The sequence below is a fragment of the Diabrotica virgifera genome, chromosome 4, assembly GCF_917563875.1.
Source record: "Diabrotica virgifera virgifera chromosome 4, PGI_DIABVI_V3a".
Lineage (NCBI taxonomy): Eukaryota > Metazoa > Arthropoda > Insecta > Coleoptera > Chrysomelidae > Diabrotica > Diabrotica virgifera.
In genome coordinates this window covers 129,425,635-129,443,999 of record NC_065446.1, presented here as the reverse complement: position 1 = coordinate 129,443,999, position 18,365 = coordinate 129,425,635, and the positions used below count along the sequence as shown (strand labels likewise).

The 18,365-nt window shown below is 32.9% G+C and overlaps 1 protein-coding gene across 2 annotated transcripts in view; it reads right to left on the bottom strand.

The window, feature by feature from the left end:
• The window catches only part of LOC114329331 (sodium-dependent dopamine transporter), a 333,781-nt gene that overhangs the window by 61,885 nt on the left and 253,531 nt on the right, over positions 1-18,365 (bottom strand). For both annotated transcript variants that reach the window (XM_028278387.2, XM_028278388.2), the window contains exons 6-7: positions 13,252-13,525; positions 8,911-9,014 (exon numbers count right to left, since the gene is read on the bottom strand). In XM_028278387.2, the coding sequence (XP_028134188.1) occupies positions 8,911-9,014; positions 13,252-13,525 (378 nt within the window). The remainder of the gene's footprint in view (positions 1-8,910; positions 9,015-13,251; positions 13,526-18,365) is intronic.

Genomic DNA, 18,365 nt, shown 5'->3' with positions numbered 1-18,365 from the left:
ACAATTCAATTGTTGCTAATCTGTTTATTCAATTTCAATGGGCTTCTGGAATTATACTTTATACGAAAGGGGCTTTTACAGTACCAAGTTATTTAAATATTGATTAACAATTACTTATCTAAAATTTTAGTTGAAAATTAAAGATTTTGTTGGAAAAGCCCGCTTTTTCCGGGGAAAGTTTTTGTCGAACTGAATCGGGAAAAACACGTCTCTGTTCAGAATTTAATTGCGGTCAATTTTTATTTGGGTATTTTTGGTGTAAAGTTAAAATCTTTGGAGTTATAGAGCAAAAATTGAAAAAAACACGATTTTCGGGTGCCATTTTGTTTATAAAAAAAGTAGAACACTATCTGCGGACTTTGCATACCTATATTATTAATACATACAATAATAAGATTCGATTCCAGCAATAAAATTGCTGGTAAATAACTTTTCCTTGTATTTTGCTAATTAGCCCAGAGTAAAAACAAAGAGAATAATGATACATACTTTAATTTAGCCTGGCACCTCCGCCACACTTTAGAAAAATTTCTAGTTACGGAACACTTCGGTGGAAAAATTGGGCAAGAATTCTTACGATTTGAAGAAGTCACCTAGGAAACTTTATCAGGAGTATTAGCATCCTAGAGTTTAACTACAGTCCGTCTAATTTACTTATCGTTGCACGTCATTATTTACGTTAGAGGTCTAAGTTGACATTGTTGCCCAATTACAAAAAATTCTTGAATTCATTTTAAATCAAATACATCACACAATTTTTGCGGAAGTGGATTATACAGCAAAAGAAATTAATATTCAGTGTAAATAAATAAAAACTTTAGAAATAGAAAACAAGAATTAAGTTATAATCTTACGTTAAAGTACATAATAAAAACACTAAATATAATGAAACAAATACTTATAGTAAAGAATATAAACAAATATAAAGTGTCATCACCGTAACTGTCAAATAACTGTTACCAACTTATGCCAAAATATCACCTTCGTTCGATTAAAGTTACAGCGTATTCCGAACAAATGTGCTTCATAAAAACGCTTTATAATCCATTTATACAAATTAAATGAAACATATTATTGTGTAATTCTTTAAGTTAACATGAATAGAAATCTTTAAATATTATTTCTAGGCGTATATAATAAAATATGCCTAATGGCTGTAACGCCAGTGTACTCGGCAAAGTGATTCTAAAAAAGAACACACCTACCGCCTAAATATTTCGTGTTGGTATCATGTGACGTCATTAGATGGAGTATATATTATTATGATTCGCCTTAGCACAGGTGTAGGTGTTAGCATAAGTCTATGAAATTCTGTAAGTCAGACTAGTAATGGATCTGACAGTTATACAGAGTGAGTCTGTAATTTGAAATAAATTCAATAGTTCAAAAACTAATTATTGTTTTTTTGAAGAATGCTCAGACTTGTCGATTTGTATTTCAAATCTAAATTTTTTACATACAATAATAATGTATACAGGGTGTCTCAATTTAGAGATTTAATGTTTATTTTTTATTATCTTGTAAATAGTAGGGAATAAAAATTGGATCTTTTGCAGTTATGTATAAATTTACACACCCTATCAAAATAGCTATCAAAATGACAGTGTTGCCATTTAAGAAAATCAACGATGACGTCATATCTTTAAATTGCGACACCCTGTATCCATTATTATTGTATGTAAAAAATTTCAGTTTAAAATACTAATCAAGAGGTCTGAGAATTTTTCAAAAAAGCATTTAGTATTTGAACTATTGAATTTATTCCTAATTACAGACATAACTTTGTTATGTTTTATTATCTTGTAAATGGTAAGGATAAAAAATTTGATATTTTGCAGCTGTGTATAACTTTACACACCCTATCAAAATAGCTGTCAAAATGACAGTATTGCCATTTAAGAAAATCAACGATGACGTCATATCTCTAAATTGGGACACCCTGTATACATTATTATTGAGTGAAAAAAATTTCCATATAAAATACTAATCGACGGGTCTGAGCATTTTTCAAAAAAAACAATTAGTATTTGAGCTATTGAATTTATTCCAAATTACAGACTCACTGCATATTTTTGTCAATTAGAAGTTTTGTCAATATTTTTGTCACCTTTTTGAGATTTAATTTTGTACTTTAGTTTATTAAGAATTGAATAAACTTGTTAAATCACCGTAATCGTGCACTTAATCCCTGAACCCATCTAGAATTACGATTGGTGACAGAAGTAAAGTGGGAAAAAAAAATTCAACATTTGCAACATAAGATCCAAAAACTATAACTTATCTGCTGTTTGATGGGGCTGGTGACTTCCGGAACAATTATCTTTGGCTGTAGAACAGTTCCAAATACTGATATGTAAGTACATACCTATTGCAAAAACTTTATGTGTATTTTGATCATTTATACCCTCTTGTCTAGACTCCCTCAACCCTTAAGCACTTAAGGATTGATGGTAGTATATATTAAAATTTATATACCAAGCAATTTTCATCAGACTCCCAATAAAAAAAAGTCACAATATACACTTTTTGGAACACTAAGTTCAATACTCCACAGTTGGTTTGCTTTATTGTATGTTTTTAGTCGCAACCTAGACATAGTTGTTTTTATATTTTTATATGTATGTACATTTTGTCTTTTTGTTAATTTTAGCTAGTAGTTTGTATATGTGTAGACTATTTGTACTGGGCCTGATGATGAAGCATAAAATGTAAGCTTCGAAATCGGTTGCCCCTTGATTGTAACAACTAATAAATAACATACAAACTATAAGATTGCGAGTATAGACTCATTTCCTTAACCAGTGGTTTATCCTAGGTGTCATTATGAGGAATCCGAAAGCGGCATCAAAGTAAATGGTACCTGGATCAATAATATACGATATGCAGATGACTCGGTCTTAATAGTAGACAATATAGAAGACCTCCAAAACCTTCTTAATAAAATTGGAGAACATAGCGAGAACATGGGGCTTAGCATCAACATAAAAAAAGACGAAGTTCCTTATGATTAGCCGTCAATTATGTCAACATCAAAATGCAAGCTAGCATATAACAATCAAGATGTAGAGGGCGTAAAAAAATTTAAGTACCTGGGAACCTGGATATGTGAAGACTGGATGTCGGATATGTAAATTAAATGTCGGATAGAACTGTTATTTGACTGGACACCAGAGTGCCAGCTTGCCTTCACCACACTCAAGCATACATTGACTACGTCTCCAATCCTGGCATATCCGAAAGAACAGGGTCTTTTCGTGCTTGATACAGATGCTTCTCAAAATGGCATCGAGGCTGTGCTTTCCCAAGTGCAAGAGGGTGAGGAACGCGTCATAAGATACTTCAGTAAAACTCTGGGAAAACCAGAAAGAAAAACAACTGTGTCACCAGAAAGGAGTTATTGGCAGTCCTCAAGGCAGTAGAACACTACCTTTCGTTCCTATATGGCAGAAAATTCTTGATCATGCAAAGGGAGGAACTGTCGATTCTGCGAGCGCCAAGAAGAACGAGAGGGCCAAATTCTACAGTTGAGAACCATAGAGGATAGAAGTGACGAAGAAGCTCTAGAAAACCTTCAGGCTGAACAGAAGGAAGATACAGATCTAAAAATAATCCGGGATTGGCTGAACAACGGAGCTAGACCACAGTGGCAGGAGATTGCAAAATATGGGCAAGCAGTGAAGGGCTATTATCTTCAGTGGGACTCCTTGTGTCTGCGAGATGGCATGTAATGGGAGAGTCCAGATGGAACAAGAACAGTGCCCCAAGTTGTTCTCTTAAGGTCAGGTGTTAAGGACGTAGTTGCAGAACTCCACGATAGTCGCTCCGGGAGGCATTTTGGAATTAATAGGACTCTGGCTAGAGTCCGTGAGTGGTTTTATTGGGTTAATTGCCGGCAAGATGTGGAAGAATGGTGCAAACGATGTGACCTGTGTGCATCCAAGAAGGAACCCAAAACAAGACTTAGGGGAAAACTCTAACAATATATTACTGGAACTCCATGGGAACGAGTTGCTGTAGATATTCTGGGACCATTTACAGTAACAACATCAGGAAACATACATTTGATGTTTGCTATGGATTATTTTTCCAAATGGCCTGAAATAGTTGCGCTACCCAACCAAGAAGCAGTCACAGTTGGTGAAGCCCTGCTTGAGAATGCCGTTTCCCGACATGGTGTTCCACTTCTGCTTCATTCTGACCAGGTGCGCAGCTTCAAATCGGCAGTTTGAAAGACCATGATGGCTTTGTTAGGAATTAAGAAGACCAGAACGATACCGCTCCATCCTTAATCTGACGATATGGTAGAAATACATAACCGGACCATCAACAACTACCTGTCCCTGTTTGTAGACGAAAATCAGAGAGACTGGGACAAACTGGTGCCTCTGTTTCTGCTAGCATACCGAAGTTCTCAACATGATGCAATTGGTTACACTCCAGCAGTGCTATTAACTGGTCTAGAGATGAGGCTTCCCATCGATCTCTTACATGTTAATCTACCAGACGCAGACGCGGGTCAAGAGACACTTTCCGAGTATGTCAGCGGCCTAAATGATCGACTGGTTAAGGTCCACGATTTCGCCAGAAACAATCTACAACTCACCAGTGACCGGATAAAGGTAAGTTTCGATCAGAAATCCACACCTGTTAGTTTCAAGGAGGGTGATGCAGTTTGGCTCTACCAACCAACGAGAAGGAAAGGTCTAAGTACCAAGTTGCAGCGGCCCTGGGAGGGACCGTACCTGGTTATGAAGAAGATAAACGACCTTGTGTTTAGGGTGCAACTGACGCCACGAGGTAAGCCGAAGGTCGTCCATCTAGAGAGACTGTGTCCTTGTGAAGGGCATAATCCACTGACCTGGACCATTTAGGTACTGTTCGGGGCGAACAGCCTGAAAGAATGGGGCGATGTTATGAATCACCTTAGCATAGGTGTAGGTGTTAGCGTAAGTCTATGAAATTCGGTATGTCAGACTAGTAATGGATCTGACAGTTATACAGTATGTCCCTGTAAGTTGTATCCATATGGAAAACTTTTTTATTATTAATTTTACGAAAAAAAGTTATTCTTCATAAAAGCTCTGCGTGGTCCAAAACCTAAGATTTAACCATCAAATATCAAATTTTTTAAATATTATACGAGGTATGTCAAAAAGTTTGAATTTCACTCAAGAGTAAAGTAGCTTTATTTTTCACAATATTGAAAATTGCTATTATGAAAAGTTGTTTTGAATTAAAAACTATATTCTAGTATGCAATTACATCCTTCTAATTGAAATTTTTTTTTGAAAAATCATGAATAACATTATTTTCAGTTATGTCAATTCAGATAACTCTTTTATTATTAATTTTACGAAAAAAGTGATTCTTAATAAAAAGTTCTACATGGTCTAAAACCTAAAATGCAACCCTCTTATGTCAAATTTTATCAATTTTATACGAGGTATGTCAAAAAATATGAATTTCGCTCAAGAATTTTATTTATTTCAAGGACGTTATAAAGGTACTTTACTTTTGATCTAAATTTATCTTTTTTGGCATACCTCGTATAAAATTGATAAAATTTGATATAAGATGGTTGTATTTTAGGTTTTAGACCATCCAGAACTTTTTATTAAGAACCACTTTTTTTCGTAAAATTAATAATAAAAGAGTTATCAGAATTTAAATAACTGAAAATAATGTTAGTTTTCCATAATTTGTCAAAAAAAAATTTTTCAATTAGAGGGATGTAATTGCATACTAGAATACAGTTTTTAATTCCAAACAACTTTTCATAATAGCAATTTTCAATATTGTGAAAAATAAAGCTACTTTACTCTTGAGTGAAATTCAAACTTTTTGACATACCTCGTATAAAATTCATAAAATTTCATATCTGATGGTTGAATCTTGTGTTTTGGACCATGCAGAACTTTTTATAAAGAATAACTTTTTTTCGTAAAATTAATAATAAAAAAGTTTTCCATATGGATACAACTTACAGGGACATACTGTATATTTGTGTCAATTAGAAGTTTTGTCATTATTTTTTTCAGGTTTTTGAGATTTATTTTGCACTTTAGTTTATTAAGAATTTAATAAACTTGTTAAAACTCCGTAATAGTTCACTTAATCCCTGAACCCATTTAGAATTACAACAATATTAAGATATTCACAAAAGATCTCTAAGTGCGATGATACTGCATGGCTTAACGACCTCGCATAATCTAATTTAATACTTTTCATGTTAAAAACTACTTACAAATGAAATGAGGCCCGTAGTTTTAAATAAGAGGGTGATATTACTTTTAAGGCAATAAAACCGTAGTAGTGCGGCAGATTCGTGCAAATATTATAAGAATTGTGCATTTAATGATAGAAGCATATAATTTGGACCACACATACTACACATATAAAGGTTCAAAATGGGATAGAGGTCATCTAAGATTTGACTTTTTAAAAAAATGGCGGGCATTCAAAATGGCGATGATACATATGTGACTAAAAGCACGATAACTTTTGAACGAAAAGTCCAACTTCAACCAAAGGACATCGCACACATCTTATGGAAAATATAATGTCACTCAAATTCAATAAAATTTATACGAATAGATTCGTTTTAAATTAACGGTCAAATCTTATCAGTGCGCCAACTCTTAATTATGATTAATTACGGCGCAAATTGCAATTAAAGTTTATCGAAATCACATTTTTGGAGTCAGTAAAACTGTCAGTTACAATCACTATTGCTCTGGGTGCTATTCAAAAGAGCTTAAACCCCGTTGGGCCTAAGCGGATTAGTGAAACTAATCCGCTGATTTATGGAGTACCGACAATTTGGGTATTATAAAATATTTTTTCTCTCTCTAACTTATGTACGTATCCATTTGATTTCAGATTTATTTATATCAATTTCTGCTCTTATTATTGAAAATATGGAGTTGGCGCAATGATAAGATTTGACTGTTAATTTAAAACGAATCTATTCGTATAAATTTTATTGAATTTGAGTGACATTATATTTTCCATAAGATGTGTGCGATGTCCTTTGGTATATGGGTTCTATTTTTGGTGTATAACATTCAGCTCTTAAACCGGAAGAATCGGTTGACCAGAAGGTGTGTTTTTCCTGATTTTTTATGTAAAAATATGTTGTTTTTTTTTTCAATTCTTTCACCCTGTATATATTAATTCTTCAAAAAGCTAATACCGCCATTGAAAATAGCGTAAAAATATTTTTTAGGAAATATTTTGAGCTTTTTAGTTATGTTAATTACCATTTAATAAATGCATAACTTATCTTCACATGTAGCTATGTACGGCAGATTCGTGCAAATATTATAAGAATTATTGTGCATTTAATCGTAGAAGCATATAATTTGGACCACATATGCTACACATACAAACGTTCAAATTTAGATATGAGGCCACCTCAGATTTTGCCTTTTACAAAAATGGCGGGCGTTCAAAATGGTGACTAATAGCACGATAACTTTTGAACAAAAAGTCTTATTTCAACTAAATTTGGTATATAGGTTTCTTTTTTGACGTAAAAGATCAAGAGGTCTTGAACCGGAAGAATCGGTTCACCAGAAGTTGTGTTTTTCTGATTTTTTATGTAAAAATATGTTGTTTCTTTTTTTAATTCTTTCACTCTGTATATACTAATTTTTCAAAAAGGTAATACTGGCGTTGAAAAGAGCGTAAAAATATTTTTTAGGAAATATTTTAAACTCTTTAGTTATGTTAATTACCAATTAATAAATGCATAGCGTATCTTCACAATGTACCTATGAACCTATGTGCGGCAGATTCGTGCAAATAATATAAGAATTATTGTGCATTTAATGTTAGAAGCATATAATTTGGACAACACACACTACAGACACAAAGATTCAAATTTAGGTATGAGGCAATCTCAGATTTTGTCTTTTACAAAAATGGCGTGAGTACAAATGAATCTGCTGCACATAGGTGCATGTGAAGATACGTTATGCATTTATTAAATGGTAATTAACATAACTAAAAAGTTCAAAACATTTTTTAAAAAATATTTTTATTTCTTTTCAATGGCGGTATTTATTTTGAAAAATTAATATATACAGGGTGTTAGAATTGAAACAAAAACAACATATTTTTACATAAAAAAACAGTAGAAACACAACTTCTGGCAAGCTGATTCTTCCGGTTCAGGACCTCGATCCTACTCATCAAAAAAAGAACCTTGATTGCCAAACCAAAAAAGAACTTAGTCGCCATTTTGAATGCCCGACATTTTTGTAAATGGCAAAATCTGAAATGGCCTTATATCTAAATTTAAACCTTTATATGTGTAGTATATGTGGTCCGAATTATATGCTTTTATCATTAAATGAACAATAATTTTTATAATATTTGCACGAGTCTGTCGCACATGGGTACATGTGAAGATACGTTATGCATTTATTAAATGGTAATTAACATTACTAAAAAGTTCAAAATATTTCCTAAAAACACTTTTACGCTCTTTTCAATGGCGGTATTAACTTTTTGAAGAATTAATATATACATGGTGAAAGGATTAAAAAGAACAACATATTTTTACATAAAAACCAGGAAAAAACAACTTTTGGTAAACCGATTCTTCCGGTTAAAAATATTGATCTTATACATCAAAAAAAGAAGCTATATACCAAATTTGGTTAAAATCGGACTTTCCGTTCAAAAGTTATCGTGCTATTAGTCACATATGTAGAGTCGCCATTTTGAATGCCCACCATTTTTGTAAAAGGCAAAATATGAGATGGCTTCGTATCTAAATTTAAACTTTTATATGTGTAGTATATGTGGTCCAAATTATATGCTTCTATCATTAAATGCACAATTGTTTCACCTATCCGCTGCACTATATAAAATACAGAGAATTGATAAACAAAAAGGGGTACTTACTTGTAAACATTATTGTGGTATTTATTATAAGAAGCGTACGCTAGCAAAACTCCAAAACCAGGACCCAATGAAAAAAATACTTGAGTGGCTGCGTCCACCCATACCTGAAAAGAAGCAATAGACTACAGCAACACAATATTAATACAGGCTGGAACTAACTTATTGAATAAAATTATTTCTAATAAAGGCAGTTTTTGATTTTATTCGATTCAGAGTTGGACCACCATCTCCATGTAGCTATTTCAGCATCCCATGCATCTTCAGTGAAACTATGCAGTCACAACTCTGAAGCGAATATCAACACAACCCTGTCTATTTAAGGGAAACCATCACGATACAATGATTCCACCTTTTGAGACGCAATCTAGCGAAATCTCTCGCAATACGAGGAAAACAACGAAAAGCCCTAGATACAAAGTTTACTACTTTTTAAACAATTAAAACAATTGAAATAAAAATATAATAAACAATATTTTAAATCCAAGACTTTTCGTTAGTAAACTGCTTTCTGGCAGCATAGTTTATCTCTAGCTTTTACAATATATAAGCAGAAGAAATAGGAGAAACCAAATAGAGGACACATTGGCCACGCATTTACCTTCTCGCCGTCTAGGAAAAGGACCGAAAGACAGTTTCTAAATACTCAAATCTGAGTAAAGATGAAAAATATTAAAGGCAGTTTTTGTTTTTATTCGATTGACAGTTGGACCACCATCTGTATATAGCTATTTCAGCATCCCATACATCTTCAGTGAAGCTATGCAGTCACAACTCTGAAGCGAATATCAACAACCCTGCCTACTTAAGGGAAACCATCGCGATACAATGATTCCACCTTTTGAGACGCAATCTAGCGACATCTCTTGCAATACGAGGAAAACAACGAAACGCCCTAGATACAAAGTTTGCTACTTTTTAAACAATTAGAATAATTGAAATTAAAAATATAATAAACAATATTTTAAATCTAACACTTTTCGCTAATAAACTGCTTTCTGGCTGCATACTGCATCTCTGACTTTTACAATATATTGCAGAAGAGACGACGAAAATAGGAGAAAGCAAATAGAGGACACATTGGCCACGCATTTACCTTCTCTCTGTCTAGAAAAAGGACCGAAAGACAGTTTCTAAATACTCAAATCTGAGTAAAAATGGAAAAGATAAAGGCAGTTTTTGTTTATATTCGATTCAGAGTTGGACCACCATCTCCATATAGCTATTTCAGCATCCCATACATCTTCAGTGAAGCTATGCAGTCACAACTCTGAAGCGAATATCAACAACCCTGCCTATTTAAGGCAAACCATCGCGATACAATGATTCCACGTTTTGAGACGCAATCTAGCAACATCTCTCGCAATACGAGGAAAACAACGAAAAGCCCTAGATACAAAGTTTACTACTTTATAAACAATTAGAATAATTGAAATAACACTATAATAAACAATATTTTAAATCCAAGACTTTTCGTTAATAAACTGCTTTCTGGCTGCATACTGTATCTCTGGCTTTGACAATATATAAGCAGAAGAGACGACGAAAATAGGAGAAAGCAAATAGAGGACACATTGGCCACGCATTTACCTTCTCTCCGTCTAGGAAAAGGACCGAAAGACAGTTTCTAAATACTCAAATCTGAGTAAAGATGAAAAATATTAAAGGCAGTTTTTGTTTTTATTCGATTCAGAGTTGGACCACCATCTCCATATTGCTATTTCAGCATCCCATACATCTTCAGTGAAGCTATGCAGTCACAACTCTGAAGCGAATATCAACAACCCTGCCTACTTAAGGGAAACCATCGGGATACAATGATTCCAGGTTTTGAGACGCAATCTAGCAACATCCCTCGCAATACGAGGAAAACAACGAAAAGCCCTAGATACAAAGTTTACTAATTTTTAAACAATTAGAATAATTGAAATTAAAAATATAATAAACAGTATTTTAAATCTAACACTTTTCGCTAATAAACTGCTTTCTGGCTGCATCCTGTATCTCAGGTTTTTCAGGAAAGCAAATAGAGGACACTTTGGCCACGCATTTACCTTCTCTCCGTATAGGAAAAGAACCGAAAGACAATTTCTAAATATTCTTGTTCTCATGATCATTTTTCAGTGCGTCACAGTTTTTCGATTTCTCTCTAATGAATTAAGTTAGATGAGACGGAAAAAGCGGTGGCTCCGTGATTAAATACAAAAATAATGCAGCATTACAATAGTTATATACATAAGATGTCTATTCCTAACCTACGTTTGATTCGTTGATATTTAGAATGCGCGTTTTTTCTAGCCAATCAAATACACGTATTACGAACATTTGACGAAAACTTCGTCCATTTTGGCCATTTTTTAGAAGTGTCAAAGAGTCAAGTGACGGTTATTTGTCAAGTCAGTATTTTGTGTACCTGTCATTTTGAAATTTCGAATTCGACTTCCCTTGTGTTTCGTAACGTTTTTGTGCATTACTTTGTGTTTTGGTGTAGAATTTAGTTCGTTAAAAGTTAGTTTTGTATTTTGGTTTAGAATTTAGTTCGTTAGAATAAATATATTCTAATACTCCAGGTCATTATGCAAGAAAAAGATCCATAGTAAGGAGACGTAACTCATGGCTGAAGAACCTTAGGAACTGGTTTGGATGTAATAACAATGAATTATTTAGAGCCGCGGTTTCAGAAATAAAGATCGCTCTGATGATTGCCAACTTTTGAAGCGGAGACAGCACCTAGAGAAGAAGATAAAAACCCAGTTTATGGATAGTGTTGTGTCATTTTTTAATGTTTCCATATTTATAAATTTAATGAACAATATTGTTTACTTTTTAATTTTATTCTCCTTTATAAAAAAATACCTACATGTTAACATATTGTGTAAAAATCAAATCTACTAAATTACTAATTAATTTAATTCCACAAGCTTTTCACCTATGGCTAAGTACGATTCTGGCATCTGTCAGATTCGTCAATAATTACATGAAATAAGTCTCGACACACCCAATACAGTATATGACGTCATAATTAATGACGCACTGAAAAATGATCATGGGAACAAGAATACTCAAATCTGAGTAAAGATGAAAAATAATAAAGGCAGTTTTTGATTTTATTCGATTCAGAGTTGGACCACCATCTCCATATAACTATTTCAGCATCCCATGCTGAAAAATTATTTCTGTCCTTGTTTTCAAAAATTATGAAAACCGCCGAGACCCGTCGATTTTTGTGTACAGCATGTTGCAAATGAAAGGAATAAATTCGTTATTTCGTAATCACACGTTTTCTAAACTAAGTATAAATATATTGGGTTTTGTATTTAAAGTCTTGACAAATTTTTTAAATAATTTCAAAATTTCATCTTGTATTCTTCATAATGGACACTATATAATATATTTTTTTGAGATGATGTTGTAAAGTAACTTCTAAGAGCATAAAATTATACAGGGTGATCCATAAAAACGAAACATTATGGATTATGCTGTACTTGCGTGAGTCACCCTGTATATTTAAATTTACGTTTGTAAAGCGCCCATTTGAATTTAAAAGTTGACATGTTCCAGTGTTTTTATATAATTCTAAAATAAGGACACAAACAATTTTTTTCCAAAGTGGTTTCCATACTTTAGATTTTCAAAATTTCTCCCTATATTATTCATAACACACTCTATATGGTATAGTTAGTTGAAATCAGGTTGTTAAGCAGCTTTTAAAAATATAAAAATATACAGGATGCTCTATTAAAAATAAAGCTTATTTACTCTGCTAGACTTGCATGAATTACCTTGTACAGTTAAATTTATGTTTAGAAAGTGCACATTTTTATTTAAGGGGATGGGTACGAACTTTCGGCTTCAATGCTATTTAAATGGGATTCATTTTTTTTTCGAATCCTGAGAAAACTAATAAGTATTTTTGAAAAATTTAAACGCAGAATGAAGGTTTACGTTATTACCGAGGGCTGAAAGTTCCTAAAAACTTCTATAATGCTTATTTTAATAAGTTACAGGGGTGAAAAACTAAGAGAAAATTTAGTGTGTTTTTTAATTTCAAATATCTTATTCAAAAGAAATACCGAGAGCTTTCGGCCCTCGATAATAAAGTAATATTTCATTCTGCGTTTAAATTTTTCAAAAATACTTATTAGTTTTCTCAGGATTCGAAAAAAATGATTACATTTAAAATACATTGAAAATTTTGACGGGCGTCAAAATGTTCCTTTCCTCTTAAAAATCGACGGATCTCAGTGTTTTTTGTAATTTTTTGAAACAAGGACAGAAATAATTTTATTCCGTAAGTGCCTTCCACACTATATAATAATATGTATTGTGTTCAAAGATACTTACTTCTGCAGATCCAATAGCACTAAAATTGGGATTCAAATAGTACTGAATCCCTTCCGCGGACCCAGGCAGAGTGATCCCCCGAACTAAAAGTATCAACAGAACGGCGTAAGGAAATAAAGCCGTAAACCACACCACTTTCCCCGACGTGGAAATTCCTTTCCACAGCGAAAAGTAACAAATGACGTAAACAGCTAAAAGGCACAGCGCAATGTCCCATTTGATGGCACCCAAATCGTGGAGTCCTTCGCTTTGGTGAAGCTCCAGAATAGCTCGACTGAAAATAAAAAATGCTGTGTAATACATATACTGTTGTTTTATTGACTTCTAAAAGGCATTTGATCGTGTTAAGCATTCAATATTGATTGAAGTTCTAAGAGATCTTGGCTTAGATGGTAGAGGCGTTCGCATAATTGCAAATTTGTATTGGAGACAAACAACATTAGTGCTAGTAGACGCTTTGGAATCACAGGTTCTTAATATTAAAAGAGGATTACGGCAGGTATACCCCTATATATTCATTTATATAAAGTTATTTCACTCTAACTTCTCCCATGCATAAAATTATTCACGAATTACTTTTTATACTAGGTCTCATTTTTACTCACAGAGCCAGTATCGCAAAAAGCCGCTTGTCCATAGAAACCACAATAAGCTAAACAAGGATAAACAATATGGCATGGCGGTGATACCTTATTTACTATGAATTTTGACGTTTATGATTTTAAATTATAGTGCCATTAGCTCATTTGTTGGTTATTATTTGAATTTATTGTTTATTTGGTTTTGTAAATCAATAAAGTTTATTTGGGTTTATATTTATAAAAATAAATATAATAATTCAGTTAAATAAAGGAATATTTGCAGTTCTGACTTTGGGTCCCCAGACAAGGACGAGTATTAATAGATAATTCGAGTATTATTAGATAAAAAATTGCAATTGTGTCATAGGGGCGGCCCGTCAGGGTAGGCAAGGTAGGCGCTGCCTAACCTCTTCAAATGTACAATAATAAATTATTTATTAATATAAATTACTTATTTCAAAATGGAAATTTATAAATTTTGGTACAATACCTAAGTATCTAAAAATCTAAAATAAATTAAAGCTACTTTTTAATTTATCTCCGAAGTTGTAATATTTATTGTACGCTCCCCGTAGCGTAGCGCTACTACGGCGGCTCTACCCTAGGGTAGGCGCTTTTATAAGTAGCCGAACAGAATTCGCTTTGGTCTCACTCTTTACTCTAAGCACAGGGCTGTAATTATTGTGGCTTGCCTGGCCGTGGTGGCGATAATTTCCAATATTTTCGGGCTATAGGTATAGTTGGTTCGCTAAACTTAGACGCAACTGGCTAGATATTTTAGTCGATAGTTTTTTTGTTTTTTGCCAATTTTTGCAAAATTTTATTACTAACTATTTAGTGATTATTAACTATTTAGTAATTATTTTTTGCCAATTTTACTAAAATTGGCAAAATTACCGACTAAAATATCTAGAAAGTTGCGTCTGAGTTTAGCGAACAGACTATAGGCTAGATTTTTCTGCGCCTTTGACATTGGTTGTGCCGAGCTGCATCTCGGGACTGCCAATTGCATGTTTTAGGATCCTGACTACCAATTCTTAAAAATACGAAAAGTTCGAATTTTGTCATGAAATTTGGTAGGTGGGGTTAGAATAATATTTGTAACATTTTGAATAATATTTGTAACATTTTTTCCAAATAACTTTTTGCGATATCTCTAACGCGAAACAAAATATTGAAAATTCGTCCTGTTTGTGAATTCGCAGTAGGTCGCGTTTAAAATTTAAATTTCAGTTGACTATCTTAAAAAATGTAAACCATCAAAATGAATGACTGCAAAATTTCAAATCTGTATTTATTTTGATAGCCGAAATATAAGGGTGTCTTCATCTTAAATGTGACACACTGTATACAGGGTGTTTAGTAAAGAATGGGCCATAGCTTAACCCTAGATTCCTGAGGTTAAAATATGTCGGTTTAAGCTAACTTACCTTAGTACGAAAGTTGATAATAACCGAAATACAGGGTGTAAAGTTAAACTTTTATTTTATTTATTCTTGAATATTTTCTAACACACGGGATAATTACACAAAATTTGGTAAGCGGGGATTTTTTGGGACGAGAAATCTAAATTCGCCACCAAAAATGATATATTATACACATTTACAGCCGCGTTAATACGATCTAACCGCCCATTGTTAGTAATAAAAAAAAAACAGCTTAATGATAAATTTATAACACAGATTTCTTCAGAATCATGTAGCGGAGGCTTTAAATTTTGATTAAGTCAATATCTAACTTTCATAATAATTTTTAACCGAGTTATTAAGTCTTAAAAAGAGTCATTTCTTTAGAGGAAAATTATAAGAGACCTTTTTTTATCCAGAATGGTCCAAAAAATCCACAAAAAATTGTCCGAGCCAAAAATATTGATTTTTGAAATTTTATTAAAAAAAATTGAACCACTTTTCACGTGGGCGACTTCTTGAACCATATTCTGGGATGTCTCACGAATGTGATTATGTAAAAAAATCTCATGGGAATATTTTTCCCAACGGACCCGCCGTTTTCACCTTGTCTATAAATAAATCTGTGAAATATCAACACTAATACAAAATGAATAGAAAGAAAAACTTATTAGGCCAGTAAATGACCGATTTGGAGTGTAATTTTCCTCGTCACGACGAGTTTGCTTGAACGTTTGGATGTAGGTTCCTCTTACCCTCCACTTCACTTGTAGACTTGTGCCGTTGGTTGCTTTTACTAGGTGGGTGAAAGTCACCCCTTTTTAAGTGTGAAAAGATGTACGTAAAATAAATCTGGATTTGTGTACTGTTATACAGGAGGTCGGTCAAGAGTTCTCTTTCGTTACACTGCTCCCCTAAGATCTGAGCTTCCCGATCAGCAACTCTAGATGAAGGCCCAGGATGGCGGAATGTACACGACTCTCCAGCTCTGCATACACCCTTCAAGAAAAAATAACAGTCTACTGTCTTTGAAGGGTACGACGTCTTCGGGTTCATGCAAGACACAGTAATTCTCTGAAGACCCCTTCAAGCATCAGTGCCGGATTAACCATTAGGCGGATTAGGCGGCCGTCTAGGGCCCGGCACTTGACGGGGCCCGCATCCCACACAAATGCATTAATTAATATTTAATTATTTAAGCAGTTATTAAAAAAAATAAAATGGTAAAAAAAACAAATACTTAGGGCTAACTGAGACAAAAAAAAAGAAAATGGTTAATTTATGATTTCCAATCAAACTCAGTTTTTTGCTTTGTCTTCTGTCAAATATTAGAAAAATACAATCGACTTCAAGACAAATGAAGCATGTATCTTCCAAGGCATTTTTATATTCCATGTTCTAATCATTCCCTCAATTTGGTAATCAATTTTGTAAGCAAATTTTGATAAAAACTGATAATTATTTTGGTATGGTACGTTTATTTTTCAATTTCTACCCACCGATGGGCCTTATAGTCCATTCATTCACGATAAAATATTGCAAAACCTCCGGATTTTAAAAAACCTTTGGATTTGAAACAAGGGCTTTGATTGACATGAAATTTGGTATAAGCATAGCTAACATGTCAAATAAAAAAGTGATGTTGTGCCAATGTGTGTTTTTGCTCTACGTTTGAGTCCACCCCTTCTCGAGGGTGAAAAAATATACCGTCAAAATACGCCCGGAAGTGGATAAACTGACTAATTCTAAAGCAACTTTTGTTCAATAGAGTTTTTTCATCAAGTCAATACATTTGGAGTTACTTGCAAGTGAATATCTTCATTTTTCAACAAAAAATAACACGTTTTTAGACGGTTTTTCGCAAATAACTCAAAAAGTAAGTATTTTATCGAAAAAATATTCTTAGCAAAAATATAGCTTTTACAAGATTGAAAAAATGGTGTACGTGTACAGTCTGTAGACCCAGTAGAAGCAGAGTTGTAGTTAATGAAAAGTTGCTTATTATTCGTCAACTTCCAAATCGAATATTTCAACGTGAAATAATCAAAAAATGAAAAATGAAGCACTTTTCATTGAAAACTCATCATAACTTGTTTAAATGTTTTAGCATTCTTGTTTTTTAAAAAAATCTCTGTCATAAAAAGTAAGCAAGATACGCTCAGAATAAAGTTGATCCCATTTTTTGGGTAAAAAAAAAACTGGTGAAAATAACCCCCTAATTAGCATCCCAAATGAAATTAATCCTTACCGCTTCACAAGCTACTTTACTTATGTATTGTTTATATGCTTTGTAAGTTTTATCGGTATAAACTGCTTATTTATAAAAGGGCTGTAGTAGAAAGGGCTTGAACAAGGCACTAATCACGAGTTTATACAATTTTTTTTTTATTTGGCTTATTGCCTCGACAACTAATGGCCATTGGCATGGTACAGTGGATTTTTCCAATCAGGTACCTAGTGTAGTGGGTAGTGTGTGTGTTGAGTAAATGACTTGTTATTTAACAAAGTCGTCATTGTTTTTGCCAAGAGACGCTAATTGTATCCGAACGTCTGCGGTCCATTCGGTGAGTACCAATCCCACAAGAATAGAAACTATTTTCATTTATTAATTTTTAATAAATGAAAAATTCTCTACCCAGGGTATGCAAATTTTGAACAGTCATATCTTAACCAATTTTTATCTTCCAAAAAAGCAAAAATCTGAAATATTCAGAAAATCAAAACCTATATTTTTTAATTTTTAAGATTTTTGGTACTACTAATAATTTTTAAGTTATTTTGAAAAAAAAATGACTTTTGTTTTCAAAATTCCAAAAAATTTGTTTTACTTTAAATCCCAATGTTTTGAAATATAAGCACTATAAACCGGTGAAACTTACAGATAATATAAATAATATACTTATAAGTTGTTTCAAGATTTTCATAAATTTTCAAGATTTTTGTGCCAAAAAAAGAAATCAACATTATTTTAAGCTTTACAAAATTAAGCAATAATTTTGATACTTGAAACTTGTTAAAAAAACAAAAATAAAACTTTTTTAACACTTTAAAAAAGTTGTGATGATTTTTCACCGAAAAGTGCTTCATTTTTGGTAATTTACGTCGAAATATTTGATTTGGAATTTGT